Below are 13,768 nucleotides of genomic sequence, written 5' to 3'. Positions count from 1 at the left end.
GCATACGTATCGCGAGGCATCGTTTCCTAACATATATATATTTATTTATTTATTAGCAGATGTGCTATACGTTTATTATATAATTGGCCAATAATTTGTAACCAATATTTAATATGTAGACTGATTTCTCCTCACTAAACTGTTTAAGAGCGTTTTTCCTGCACCACTGAAGCTACACTACATGATGTATCACAACACTACGGAGACCGAGGCGTATCCCGGGAGTCACATAAAGCATGGATCAACATGGTAGAGGTAGAGCTGCATTTTCCAGGAGACAGAACAGGAAAAAAACATCTGGTTTTATTTCTTCTTTTCTTTTCTCAAAGGCCTGTTTGTGAAAGGGCCGTGCGTCAGTCAAAGGGAAAAAACTAAAAACTATCTGTACCATTGAAATGCAGAGCATCCTTTTTAATTTTTTTTTCTCCATTGCATCGTATTGCATTGAATCTAATCGCACCGCAGCAAAATAGGGGTTAATCACACTCTTGATGTCACCCAAATGTGGATGGGTTCCCCTTTTGAGTCTGGTTCCTCTCAAGGTTTCTTCCTCATATCATCTAAGGGAGTTTTTCCTTGCCACTGTCGCCACGGCTGCTCATCAGGGACAAACACACACCATTCACCTTCACTGTTGATTTCTGTAAAGCTGCTTTGAGACGATGTCTGTTGTGAAAAGCGCAATAGAAATAAACTCGACTCGTGGCGCATCACGACGGTAGCTGAATCATAAGTATGTTTAGTGTATCGTATCATTGGCTATGAATCAACATCTAAATGGTATTAGCCTAAGTGATGAAGATGCACATCCCTAATATATACACACCAATTATATCTAACTGTATATAAGGAGCAGTATAATGCGTCACGAGTACTAACAGTATTCATTAAGTAGCTTCAAGTATAAAGGATCTGCACCAAAGTTTTCAGATAAACTGAAATGTTAAATCAAGTGCAAACATTTAAATGAATTTCAAAACAAAGATTTTTTTTTCTATTAGATTTGTGTACCTGGAACACCGATCTCTGCTTTCTCCAGCCCAGGGCCTCCTGCTCGCACCTTCTGGGCCCCTCCTTCTCCCAGAGGGCCGACAGTGAACTGGAAGGGGCTGCCTGGGACATGCTGTCTGCGGTACTTCACATTTACCGTATGCACGCCCATCTCATGAGGGACGAAGCGCACACAGTAGGTGTGGTTGCCCACTGCTACGATCTCAGCAGGTTCTGTAGTGCCTGATGGGCTGGTGACCTGAGCAGAGAGGTCATGGACGTCGATCTCTGGACAACACGAGGCAAAAGGAAAGAGATGTGGAAAGATGAAGTTATGAAGGGTAAAACTCGGGTAACTCAATGTATTAAGTATCAAGAGAAGCAGCTTAGACACCCAGACTTGTGGGAAGAGTTTGGGAAACTCGCACTGGCATTTGCGGGATGAATTTTGCAAGCAAAATGGCATAGCATTCCAAAAGCAGCTAACTGTACATAGTTATTCAGTGTGTGACCTAGCCATATGCTATTTGAACATGCAAGGAACACTCATGGACACTCGTGCTGCAAACGATAGCAAGCGTTTTTCTGCCAACCTCTTTGTCCTGCATGCCCAGCACTTATAACGCACCCTCCAGCCCACAGGGCCTCGGCACGGATGCTGTGCCCATCCTGTTGAGCCTCACTGTGCGCACAGTGATGCTCCTGACGCCCGAGCGTCGTGGAGAGTATGAGGGTTTTCTCTCCAGCCACATAAAACAGTGAGAGCGATACACTCCGCGAGAGAGGAGTTCCTGGGCCAGAGCCAGGAGAAACCATGTCACTGAAGAGACAAAGACACAGGCAAAGAAATAGAAAAGAAACAAGTGAGGTAAAGGACAGCCAAAAAAAACCAACAAGGAAACATCAAGGGTGGAAGAAGTAGAACACGAAAGAAATACGGCCTCGACAGACTTTTTAAAACAGGGAAATAAATCAGAGAAATCGCAGGGGAATGTACTTCAAACTTGTCTGTGGCTCCAGACTTACAGACTACACTTTCTTACGTACACACGTTTTCGATTTGTTCCACTGAAGTTACTGAGTAATGCGCTCAATGATAATGTATACAAAAAACAATTTCAAAAGTACGAACAGAAACGTCCAGAAAGCAAGTTAGTTCTTATCACATGGTATAACGGTTATGAACAATTTTTTACTTGAAACTAACAATACAGGGAACAAAATGCACCTCAGCACATACACACTTTCTAATAAGAACCCTCGTGCCTCCCACAATTTAGTTTCAAACGAAACTGATGGTTCCGGTGCTGAATCCCATTCTTAGAGAGTCGAATGGATTAAACTACATTGTTAACAATACAATTTTAATTTAAAGCTTATATCTATTATTAATACTTGGTGATGGAAGAAAAATCAATCCGGGAACATCACATGACCTTCGTTCACACCGGCCAATCGCAGCCGTTCTTGTTTATATCGGTTTTATTAAAATCTAAAGTGTATGTCACAATCACAAAAAAAGCATTAACATATAACCTTGCATTAAACACGATTAGCGCTATAGTGATTGGCATAACCGCAAAACATCTTCGCTTCAAATGATCAGTTAAACTTGAACAATTCATTATCTAAAGAGCGATACATTTAGAGAAACTAATTTTCTAGAATAAACTGAGCCTAAATGCTGATTTCCTCCTCTGATGCATGAATTATAATGAATTAATTATCCATGATAGTGGGCCACAGTGTGTCACAGGGGTAAATGGGGAATATGGGAAAAGATCTGTTTTTAAAAATAAATGAATAATGAATGGAAAATGGAATAAATAAATACAATTGTCTATTTTCTACATACGTACAAACTGCTTAATGTACATAATGATTTAATATTGATATTCGAATAGTATATTCAGATTGCTTCCATGGAGAACTCTATATGGGAAAATTATTATTAGCAGCTTTTTCTTGCCATATGTGGGTTTTTTTCTCCTCCACAATGTTGCACAGAATTCTATAGAATCTCTTTAGAAGCTCTGGCATTTAATTTTCCCTTTACATTATCATGAAGATGTGCTATACATGGGTTCAAGTGAAAGATCTTGAATTGTTTGCTATTGAAGACTTTTGGGATTAAACCTGAATGCTGACTGCACCTCAGGTCCTCCTCACCTCACCTACATCAGATTATGACTTTTTCTTTTGGCTGAATGTGCTCAAATTTCCACAAGCATTTCTTCCACAAACGTTTGCCCATATTGTGTGCACCAGTTTGGTGAGCGAGGTACAGAGCGAGGCACCACCCTTACACCCAGCCAGTACACAAGCCATGTCCCACACGGGAGCGAAACGCTGTGTGGCCTCTATTCCATTACAGCACTCATTACTCAGAAGGAACCCTCCATTACATTACATTACAACCTCATTCTGAGTCAGAATGCACCAAAAACCATCAAGACCATATGACGTGACCGTTCGACACACCAGCTGCACTGGTCTCTGGCGTAACGCTGTTGAGTTACAGTGCAGATCCAGTGTCCTCATTCTTTAATATTACACACGACACGCATACGTCACCTAACATGTGGTTTTACTTACTATACGATTCCCATATGAACTGATACAAGTAAGAAAGCAAATAAACCTATCCATTGTTTATTGGTAACTTCTTGGATGGGTTTGTTGTTAAGAGTGAAGTTACTCAGAGAAAGAACTGCATGAGCTGGAATGTAAAAAAGTCAACTGCTAGGTCTTGTTAGCATGTGATCTTAGCCCAGAAGTGAGGAGTAAAAGATTCGGAAGCCATGCTGTATCTTCTAATCTCGCATACCACATCTATTCCGCAAAAAAAGTCATTTTCTCACCAACTTTTATTTTCTTACAGACCAAAAACCATGTCAGCTTGAAGAGACACAACAAAAGTTCAAACTCCGAAGTCCATTTCAAAGATGCTCCCAAGCTTTAACTTTACAGCCTTACCATGGCTGTTATACTGGTGACCCCTTTCCAGAAAATCCTAAACGAACACCTCCTCATAGGAAGACTCACCATATCTTCATTTCAACACAGGTTTAAAATGATGTGGATTCTCCAGCATACAGGTAATTAGACAAATGAGCAAAAGGAATGAATTAAAACAAATCTTGATGGTGGAACTAGTGTCAAGCATGACCGTAGAGATCTGTGTTGATGTGTATTCATTAGTACACTGAGGTACTGATGTAGGTGAGGAGGCCTGGACTGCAGTCAGTGGTCCAATTCATCCTATAGGTTTTAATAGGGTTGAGGCCAGAGCTCTATAGGAGGTCATTCAAGATCTTCCCATGCAGACCCATGTAAGCTATATGTTCAGGTACACAGGGGCATTGGAATGGTGGTTTTGCTGAAAACAGGGTTGGGTCTCCTAGATCAACTCAGGGGAAAATGTAATGCGACTGCATCCAAAAACATCTGAAGAACTGCATATGACTGGAAAAGTCAATACTTTTGTCCACATAGTGTGTGTGCTTATTTGAATCCAGGCAGAAAGACACTGAAACATCCAAATTTTACTCAGGAATTTCATCTGAACGGTTTTTCAGGAATCCTGTTCATAGCGCAACTCAACATCGAAACCAGGGTGTGAGTGTGCTTTTTTTCTTTTTTTTTGTAAACATTTTCTCCATCTTTAAACAGGAAGTAGTAAAACTCATTAGATGAAAAACTTCCACTTTCACTTTTCAACCAGTGGAAGAACAAGCCGAGTATCTTCCCCATATAACTTAGTATTTATTGCATCAATTTCTGTTGATGGGTTTGTGTATAAAACAAAATCTCTGTCCAGGGAGTCACTCAAGCCAGACCTTCTGATTCATGTTCGAATTCCTGTCTGTATGACAATTCCATGAGACAAACCAACTCCAGGTGGCAGGCATCCTCCACTAGATATCTCCATCCAACAGATATGCATGGAAGATCGTGTGGTAATGGTTTCATAAATCCTGCCAGCATAAAGCTCGTTCTTTTACATAGTAGTTTTGCGAGCATTGTCATGTGGTTGAATTATTGATTTAAGAAGGACGATATGAAACGAGAAACCCAGAAACTGCAGCTGTACAAAGTGAACTAAAGCAATGCTGACTGGTCAGAAAGAATTAATTTATTTTCAGTTGCAGCAACTCAGACAGAAATTCCAGCTGAATGTTTTACCCAAGAACAAACTCATTAACATGTCGATAGAAAAAAAAAGTTCATGTAGCTGCTATAAAGCAACGACGAAGTCACAGATGTAATCAGATAAAGAGGACAACCTTTCGTTCACTAATTAATAAAATCTTGGATAATTTACAGGAAGTAAATCCACTAGGGAAAACAACCCACTTCCTGGTGGTAAAAGTAACTCCATTGCTAATTTCCCACAATTATGTCCCAGGTGTGTATTGTATATTCAGATTCTCTAGACCCATCAAAAACACGATTTTATGATTTATGACAAATGGCACCAAAAGGACACATTTCCTCACCTGGGATCCTCAGGTTAAGATCACAAGCACTTCCAACTGTGGCAACCGAAGCGGCTCGTTGGCGGTGGCTGATACTCTCACGGATTCGTCCTTCTCCTGTTACTTTCACACTGAATGGACTCCCTGTGGACAGACAGGAGGAAACTGAGAATGCCAAAGAGAGCCAGTCGTACCCTTCACAAAGCTCTGCAGTGTTGCAGCCGTACAGTAAAAGCTGGGCTTCGGCTATTAACTGCAGGTTAGTACAAAAAGTCACTGCACTGTTTGTGTAAAAGCCAAACAATTTAATACCAAAGGTTCAATCCTGTCAGGATCGGAACCAAGGATCAAAGTCCATGAACTGCAATCCTGAGAGATCAGTGGTGGATCGAGTCAGTCCGCATGATTTAGAATTGAGAGTACATTTTAAGTGTATTTACTTAGAGATAATAACTCCTAATTCGTTCTTTCTTTTTTTTTATTTTGTCTGATATAAAAATCTTCAAAATCTGACAGCAGAGGCAGTTTCCTTACATATCTGTATAGACCCTGGCCTACAGTACGCCACTCTTTCATCTGCAAAATGAGACTGAAGCAGCATTTATAACCTTCAATTCCTTTTCCCTGTAATCTGAGTAGAGCTCTTTTAATAGTGACCTTCACAGCAACCGCACACCTGTAGGAACTGAGACATTAGACAGTCCAATGGGAACCGAAGAACTCCCTGAGGCTACTCATTCGCATGAGTTAGTTATGCTACACCAATCTATATATTTTAATCCATTTCCACACATACACGAATGGAAAGGAATAGTTACCTGTGGTTTTTTGTGGCTGGTGTCCGTGTAGTGACGTAAATGTAAATCGTAGCTTTTTCGCGTATCTGTACTTTAATGAAGTATTTCCATTCGCAGAGACTTCACATCATTTCCAAGTCAAAAAATCTCGACTACATTTTGCGGAATCAGCCGTTTCTTTATTTATTACTGGTAAAGCCAGTAGCAAACCACCAATCAGGGTCGAGCATACGCTCTCTTTTGAACTCGTTTTGATTGGCGCTTCGTAGTATCTACTTATCACGACCATACAGTTCAGCGTCAGTTCAACAGCAAGCAGAAGATTTTGAGAGGAATAAACGATGGAAGAAACTCCTTGCCGTAACACACTTGGCCTTTTTTTGATGTAGTTGAGGAAAAAAAAGGTTTTGGGCTCATGATAAATTTTAATAGATATCAATCGGTGTTTGAATAATTAATGAATACATTAATTAATTAACTAATTAATTTGCCAACTGACACACTAATTGGTTAATTGATTAGTTGATTAATTAATACATTCGTTAAGATTAACATTCAAGTCTTTTCACATAAACCGAGTTGAATAAGCAAGATTCTTGTGATAAAAAAAGATAAGACATTATAGTTATAACAAATATATGGATACTTAAGTACATTTGAAGGCAAATTATTTTATACTTTTACTCACTTTTACTGAATTGTTACTGGATAATTTTACTGAGTGTATCTATATTTTAACTCAAATACATGGTTTGTGTAGTTTATCCACCACTGGTAGGGTGTGAGAGAGCAGAATAAGTGAAAATGTAGCGTAAAATTATGTAATGGATTTAACTTACCAGGAACGTGCTCTTCTGCAAACCTAATGGACACTACATAGGTACCGGGCTCTGTAGGACAGTAGGCAACACCACAGGTCCCATCGTCCATGTCTTCCGTCTGAATGTCCACCTTGCTTGGGCCTTCAATGGACAAAGCAAGTCCTCCATAACCTTGGTGCACAGAAGACTGAGGTTAGTCATTATTATTTACAATTGGGCATCTTCTCGAACATGCGTAAACTAACTACAACCAGGAATTTTTGACTTTACAAAGAATTCCAATATAATGCCATACCAATTACGTCTACTTTATATTTACAAATTCCCCCTTGAGTCACTTTTAACTGTCTATTTGGATCCTATTTTGCCCAATTAACCAGATTAGGGAGCATAAATACACCAGTAAATTAGGCAAATAAAAAAAAAAAAGGGCAGACATTCTGGCAAAAATTGACTTGTTCAGTCAGCACTTACACAGTCCACCCAAAAGATGATGCAATTTAGACTAAATAGGCCATAATTACATGGCACCATTTCAAGAATTTGATGGGGAAATGCCTGCTGTAAACTATTCCCGTCAGGATCATTCAATTAACTAACATCTACATCTGGCCCACCGCTCTATAACAGGCATCCAAAACATCAGCGTTCATCAGCTTCCTCAAACATAACGCAACACAGGCTGTTCTTTTCTAGGTCAATACGTCTTATCGTTAAAGAAAGGAATGGCAGCTCCTGAATATCAGTCACTTTGTATTCGTGTGTACACGATATCCTGAATGTGTTCTGTAAACCCAATATAATTAGTATTAAGAGTTGTCTTTTAGGTTTTAAACAACATTTTGACCAGGACTCAAAACTCACCAGCATCTCTCGTGTCCACTATAAAGTCAGCCATCTGGAATGTGTGACCTTCCACCAGGCCCGGCCCGAACACCTTCACCCTGCTGGCGTCTCCAATCTCAGACTGCACCACCATGATGGAGATGGGACTGTTGGCAACATGGCGTCCGTTCTTCTTAATGCTGACCAAGTGCTCGCCGACTTCTCTGGGAATGAAAGAAATACCTGGGGGAAGTAGAGAAAAGAGGAAAAAATGGCATCAATTGTAACAAAAAAAGGATAAAGAAACAATAATGGGATAGGGATCCTATGGGATCTAACTAAATTTGTGTGTTATGAGTTTCACTGGCAGGAGCAAGGCAAAAAAAAAGTCTCGTTTTAAAGCTTTAGTCAGCATATTTGGTGGATTAAAGCTGGCTGTTGCAATACACTGCAGGTAGGTACTGCATTTTTTTTCTCTCTTTTTTTTGCAGAACTTTAGAGCAGATATAAGTGAAAAGGAGAATGTGGGGAAAGTATACTATAAATCTTTATTTACAATAATGCCATTTGGCAGATGCCATTATCCAGAGCGACTTACAACTGAGCAGTTAAAGGCTAAGAGCCTCGCTCAAGGGCCCAGCAGTGGCAGATTGATGGTATTTGGATTTGAAGTCCACTGAGCTACCATCTCCCCCCGTAATCTAGCTCTTTTCTGACCCAAGCTATACAATCAATAAAAAGTTATACAATTCTAGAAAAAAACAAAACTTTTTATTATGAGATCCTCATACCAATGTGGTTGTTCGGCTGCCTTTTGAGGAGACAGGGTTCATCACGACCTGAGGGAGCTTTGATGCTGGCTGTGAGCTGACTGAGGTCCGTTTCTGTGATATCCAGTGCAAAGTCAGCTGCCGAGCCCAGCTTTACCTGAGACCTCCTTTTGTTGTCTTCTGCAAAAAAAGAACAAAAATCCAATACCTCAGAAACGCAAATATACATTAGAGCACAGTGAAATTCTTTTAATCATATTCCCAAACTTCTGAAGATGTCAGGGTTCTAAGCGCAAGGTCACAGATAGGTGAGATTAAGGGTCATTCACTGTGTTATTGTTCTGTAGTTCCATGTTGTAGTGTTTACACAAATGCACATTATGTAGTCGTACGTGTACATCTGTTTATGTCTTACATCCATGCTGTCTTGTGTATTTTTGTTATTTCATGTAGCACCTTGTTCCTGGAGAAACATTGTTTGGTTACACCATGGACTGTACAAACTATATATTTTATATTATTAATTATAATATTATACACAGTTGGTACAGTCCACGCTGTAACCAAACAACTATATACACTGCTCAGGCATAACATTATGACATCATAACGTTATAAGCGGTGAAGTGAATAACACTGATTATCTCTTTATCATCGCACCGGTTAGTGAGTGGGATTTATTAGGCAGCAAATAAACATTTTGTTCTCAAAGTTGATGTGTATGAAGCAGGAAAAATGGGCGAGCGTAAGGATTAGAGTGAGTTTGACAAATTGCGACTGGAAGAAGACTGGGTTAGAGCATCTGTAAAACTGCCTACAGTGGTCAGTGTCCATCAAAAGTGCTCCAAGGAAGGAACAGTGGTAAAGCGGTGACAGGGTCATGGGTGGCCGAGGCTCGATGATGCACGTGAAGCAACAAACGAGCTCCTGTAGCTCAAATTGCTGAAGAAGTTAATGCTGTTTATGCTCAACAAGGTCAGGACTGTTTGGCAGCAAAAGGTGGACGAACACAATATTAGGGAGGTGGTCATTAAGTTATGCCTGGTTGGTGTATTATATTCTATGAAACAATAAATACCATTTTGATGATAAAGAAACAATTTCTTGACCTGAATGGTGGCGCCTTGTAGGTGCTGGGGACTTAAACCCCTGAACCATTGAACAGTAATCAAGTGCCTTAACCTTGAGTCACCATTGCGCCCATTAAATACCTCAATAATCAAAATGAATGCTGTACAGTACTATACATGCAGCTCAAGTCCTTACCTGTGATCCTTGCAGTAAAGGGGCTGCCGGCAATGTGCTTGTCATTATAACGCACCAGAATGTTGTAATCTCCAGGTAGTGTAGGAATATACGTGACTGTACAAGTGCCATCCTTGTTGTCAATGCAACTGATCTCTGCCTTTGACGGGCCTTCGACAGCCAAGTCAAGTCCACCTACACAAAAAAAAAACGATACAGAATCGCTTTCAGTCAAAAAACTAAAACATGTTACCAAGATTCAGACCCATTATAAAGTGTCTGATGTGATATATTTTGTAAAAAGGCTGTGAAAAGCCTTTATAATTATATACATATGCCCACCTTCTGCAGCATCCTCAGTGTAGATGGTAAAAGTAGCTGGTTTGTTAGCGACACCATACACAAGGCCCGGGCCGTACGCAGTCACATTGGGACTGTTAGCGTTGTTGACATAAAACTGTAGAGGACTCTCTATGGAGAAAACCCACACGAAGTTTCATGTCACTATTAAACTTTTTTTATTCCAAGGTAAAATCATATGTCCACAAAGTGTTTAAAAGTGCAAGCGACTGCATTGAGAGGTGACGCAATACTCTCCTGGCTACTGTTGGATTTCAGAACAGATTCTTGCAAAAGGACTTGGCTCAAGGCCATTTCGGTCATTGCAAAAGAAAGACAAAAAAAAACCTTAAGTACAAAGCGAACAATAGACAATGGACATTTTATCAAGGTGGAGTGTTAATGCTGAAGCGGATATCCACATGTGTAACTAGACTTGAGTCATCGTTTATCCTGGGGCAATTGAAGGACTGGTGATTCACGCATGATTCATGCCATATATGGTAATATGGCTATGGGGAAGGCTTGTCTAAATGACTCTATTGTCCAACCTGAATCTATGCACTACACTAGCATAATTCATGACACTTAATACCTGCTGTGGCAGCTGACAACTGTGGATTAGTGACTGGATCATGTCATGGCTGCCTTTTGTGCGAGCCCCGACACGATCCTCGCTTGAGTCTATGGTTCCCATCCTACACAGAGGCTGCATTCCCCGAGGGTGAAGTCATACAGGAGATCTTGCACAACGTCAAAGTAAATCATTATAAACGATTAGTCTTCCCCCACCCTCACTACTTCACTAAGAAACAGCATGAAAGGTGAAGCTATTCGACTCCCTTCAACCTCAACGTCGAAGCTTGTTGCGAACCTGCACACAGGAAGGATGGAGGGAAGAAAGCTGAGAGGGAATTAATTATGGAGGAGGACACTGATCCTCAGCTGGTAAGAGCTGCATGTTATTTGTGCACACTGCTGATTTTTAATGGACTTCAGTCAGCATTTTTTTTTAAACCCCAAGACACACCCATGCCCTTTTACCTGGTATGTGCAAGCCATTGTATTTGATGTGCATCTCGTGGAGTCCCGCCTCTGTTGGAGCGTATTTTACAGTGACTGTGCCGTCCTTGTTGTCGATGATCTCGGGCTGAGCTGTTTTGCCTGATGGCATGTGAACTTCGCCTGGAGATGAAAAGCACAGTTAAATGATGTCATTACACTATAAGAAAACGTATACAATATATTAGTTAATGAAAAGAAATTATAATAAATTGGCCTTTATTCGATTGAACACTAGGAATTGAACAATGTGTACGATCAACTCATAAACCTGGACGACTTGCAGAGGCACAATGTATGTCAAAAGTTCGGAAACATCGAGTCCTCGATGGTTTTTGAGACAAGCGCATGTTCCTTTTTGTTAATATGCAACAAACTAGGTCATTTAACAGTATGCAGTATGACCAAACTAATTTATAAATGCACAAATCTTATTATTTACACACTCCTGGCATCCATACAGTTCATCTCCCCAAACATTTAGCTGAAATACTCTGCCATGCCTCTTGCTCTAATTCTTCATTAGCTGGAGATTTCTTTCTGACCTTGTGATCCAGGTCATCCCACAGATGCATTTTAGTGCAATGACTGGGCAGGCTATTCTATGACAGATAACACCAACCCACTGTTTGCTCTCTAACAGAGCTTTGACGGAAGCTTTGGGTCATTTTCTTGTTGTATAGTGCAGTTGGTTTTGATTAGCGCCAGTCCAGAGAGATAATAGCATAGTGTTTAAATATCGAACGGCAGGCATGTTGGTCTCCAACCTTCCCTGCTCCAGAACAACCCCAAACCATTATGTTTCCACCTCCATGTTCGACTGTGATAGTGAGGCAGTTTGCTAACAACATCTCCTCTTCTACATCATACAGAAGTTCATCTAAACGATGTCAAATTTGAACATATTTTCAACATTCTTTTATTCATTCACTGTCCAATTCTTTTGCCTGGTGTTTTGCATACGAATGCATTTCATTGGCTCTGAACATGTACCTTGCACAGTGACAATGAAGTTGAATCTAATAAACAGGAACACATGTGTCTCAAAAACTATAAAAGACGATGATTGGCAGCCACTGTATGAACAGCAAAGAGTTAGTCATTAAGGAATATCTGTATCTTTTACATAAACATTATAAGGCTATAACTTATTATGTCTGCGCTCTTTATTCTATGAATACAAGCATCAATTATTCAATAATAACGTGCACTATATGCTATGCACAAATATGATGTAAACATCCCAATATGTATTCCTTGGCTGTAACTGAACTTAGCGCTCACCTGTGATCTCACCCTTGCTGAGAGTGAATGGGATCACCATGTCGAATGGCCGGAAGCCAGCGCCGTTCATACTGCTCACAGGAACGTAAGCACCATCCGTGACCTGTGCGTGGGAAGAAACCCGAATTATAAAGAGGACATTTAGGATTTCCTAGAAGAGCTCCAGATCAACAAGGGTGTTTCAGAAAATATCCATTCTCTGAAACTCTGTTTGAAAAGTGAAAAGAAGTGCAGGAAGAGCGGGAAGAGAGGAGACGTATCGGTTCAGTGATTCAGCCACGGCAGAAACATGCATCAGACACCTAAATGATGAATCAAACTCCCAGCACACCTGCAAGAGTTATGACAAAGATTCTGAAAAAAGAGTTAGAAGGAAGCAGGAGATTGAACTCTTGCAAAAAAAATTAGAAATATATACAGTACAGACCAAAAGTTTGGACACACCTTCTCATTCAAAGAGTTTTCTTTATTTTCATGACTATGAAAATTGTATAGTCACACTGAAGGCATCAAAACTATGAATGAACACATGTGGAATTATATATGGAATTATATACATAACAAAAAAGTGTGAAACAACTGGAAATGTCATATTGTAGGTTCTTCAAAGTAGCCACCTTTTGCTTTGATTACTGCTTTGCACACTCTTGGCATTCTCTTGATGAGCTTCAAGAGGTAGTCACCTGAAATGGTCTTCCAACAGTCTTGAAGGAGTTCCCCGAGAGATGCTTGGCACTTGTTGGCCCTTTTGCCTTCACTCTGCGGTCCAGCTCACCCCTAAACCATCTCGATTGGGTTCAGGTCCGGTGACTGTGGAGGCCAGGTCATCTGGCGCAGCACCCCATCACTCTCCTTCTTGGTCAAATAGCCCTTGATGCCTTCAGTGTGACTCTACAATTTTCATAGTCATGAAAATAAAGAAAACTCTTTGAATGAGAAGGTGTGTCCAAACTTTTGGTCTGTACTGTATATGTATATATATATAAATAAATAAATGGACAGACACTAGTGGTCTTGTTAAAGTGTGCTGTTGTTTCAAAAGAAGTTCTAAAGGGTAAATGGAGATAAAGGCTGAAAAAAGAGGATTTTAGAGGATAAATGGACATTAAGTATGGTGTTGAAAAAGACATTAAATTTAAAGAGGAAATGAATAGAAT

The 13,768-nt window shown here is 40.2% G+C and overlaps 1 protein-coding gene across 4 annotated transcripts in view; it reads right to left on the bottom strand.

The window, feature by feature from the left end:
* Window positions 1-13,768, bottom strand: part of flnba (filamin B a) — an 80,552-nt gene that overhangs the window by 9,398 nt on the left and 57,386 nt on the right. For 2 of the 4 annotated variants that reach the window (XM_083534338.1, XM_083534339.1), the window contains 9 exons: window positions 12,612-12,714; window positions 11,310-11,450; window positions 10,269-10,397; window positions 9,948-10,121; window positions 8,703-8,861; window positions 7,951-8,154; window positions 7,105-7,257; window positions 5,490-5,612; window positions 1,012-1,278 (listed from right to left, as the gene is read on the bottom strand). In XM_083534338.1, coding sequence (XP_083390464.1) covers window positions 1,012-1,278; window positions 5,490-5,612; window positions 7,105-7,257; window positions 7,951-8,154; window positions 8,703-8,861; window positions 9,948-10,121; window positions 10,269-10,397; window positions 11,310-11,450; window positions 12,612-12,714 — 1,453 coding nt within the window. Of the gene's footprint in view, window positions 1-1,011; window positions 1,279-5,489; window positions 5,613-5,935; window positions 6,620-6,678; window positions 7,258-7,950; window positions 8,155-8,702; window positions 8,862-9,947; window positions 10,122-10,268; window positions 10,398-11,309; window positions 11,451-12,611; window positions 12,715-13,768 lie in introns of those variants that run through there. The other 2 variants (XR_014532298.1, XR_014532299.1) reach the window with 1 other exon arrangement.

The sequence above is a fragment of the Silurus aristotelis genome, assembly GCF_946808225.1.
Source record: "Silurus aristotelis genome assembly, chromosome: 28".
Lineage (NCBI taxonomy): Eukaryota > Metazoa > Chordata > Actinopteri > Siluriformes > Siluridae > Silurus > Silurus aristotelis.
Note: the sequence above shows the minus strand (reverse complement) of the source record. Positions and strands in the feature narration are given on the sequence as shown.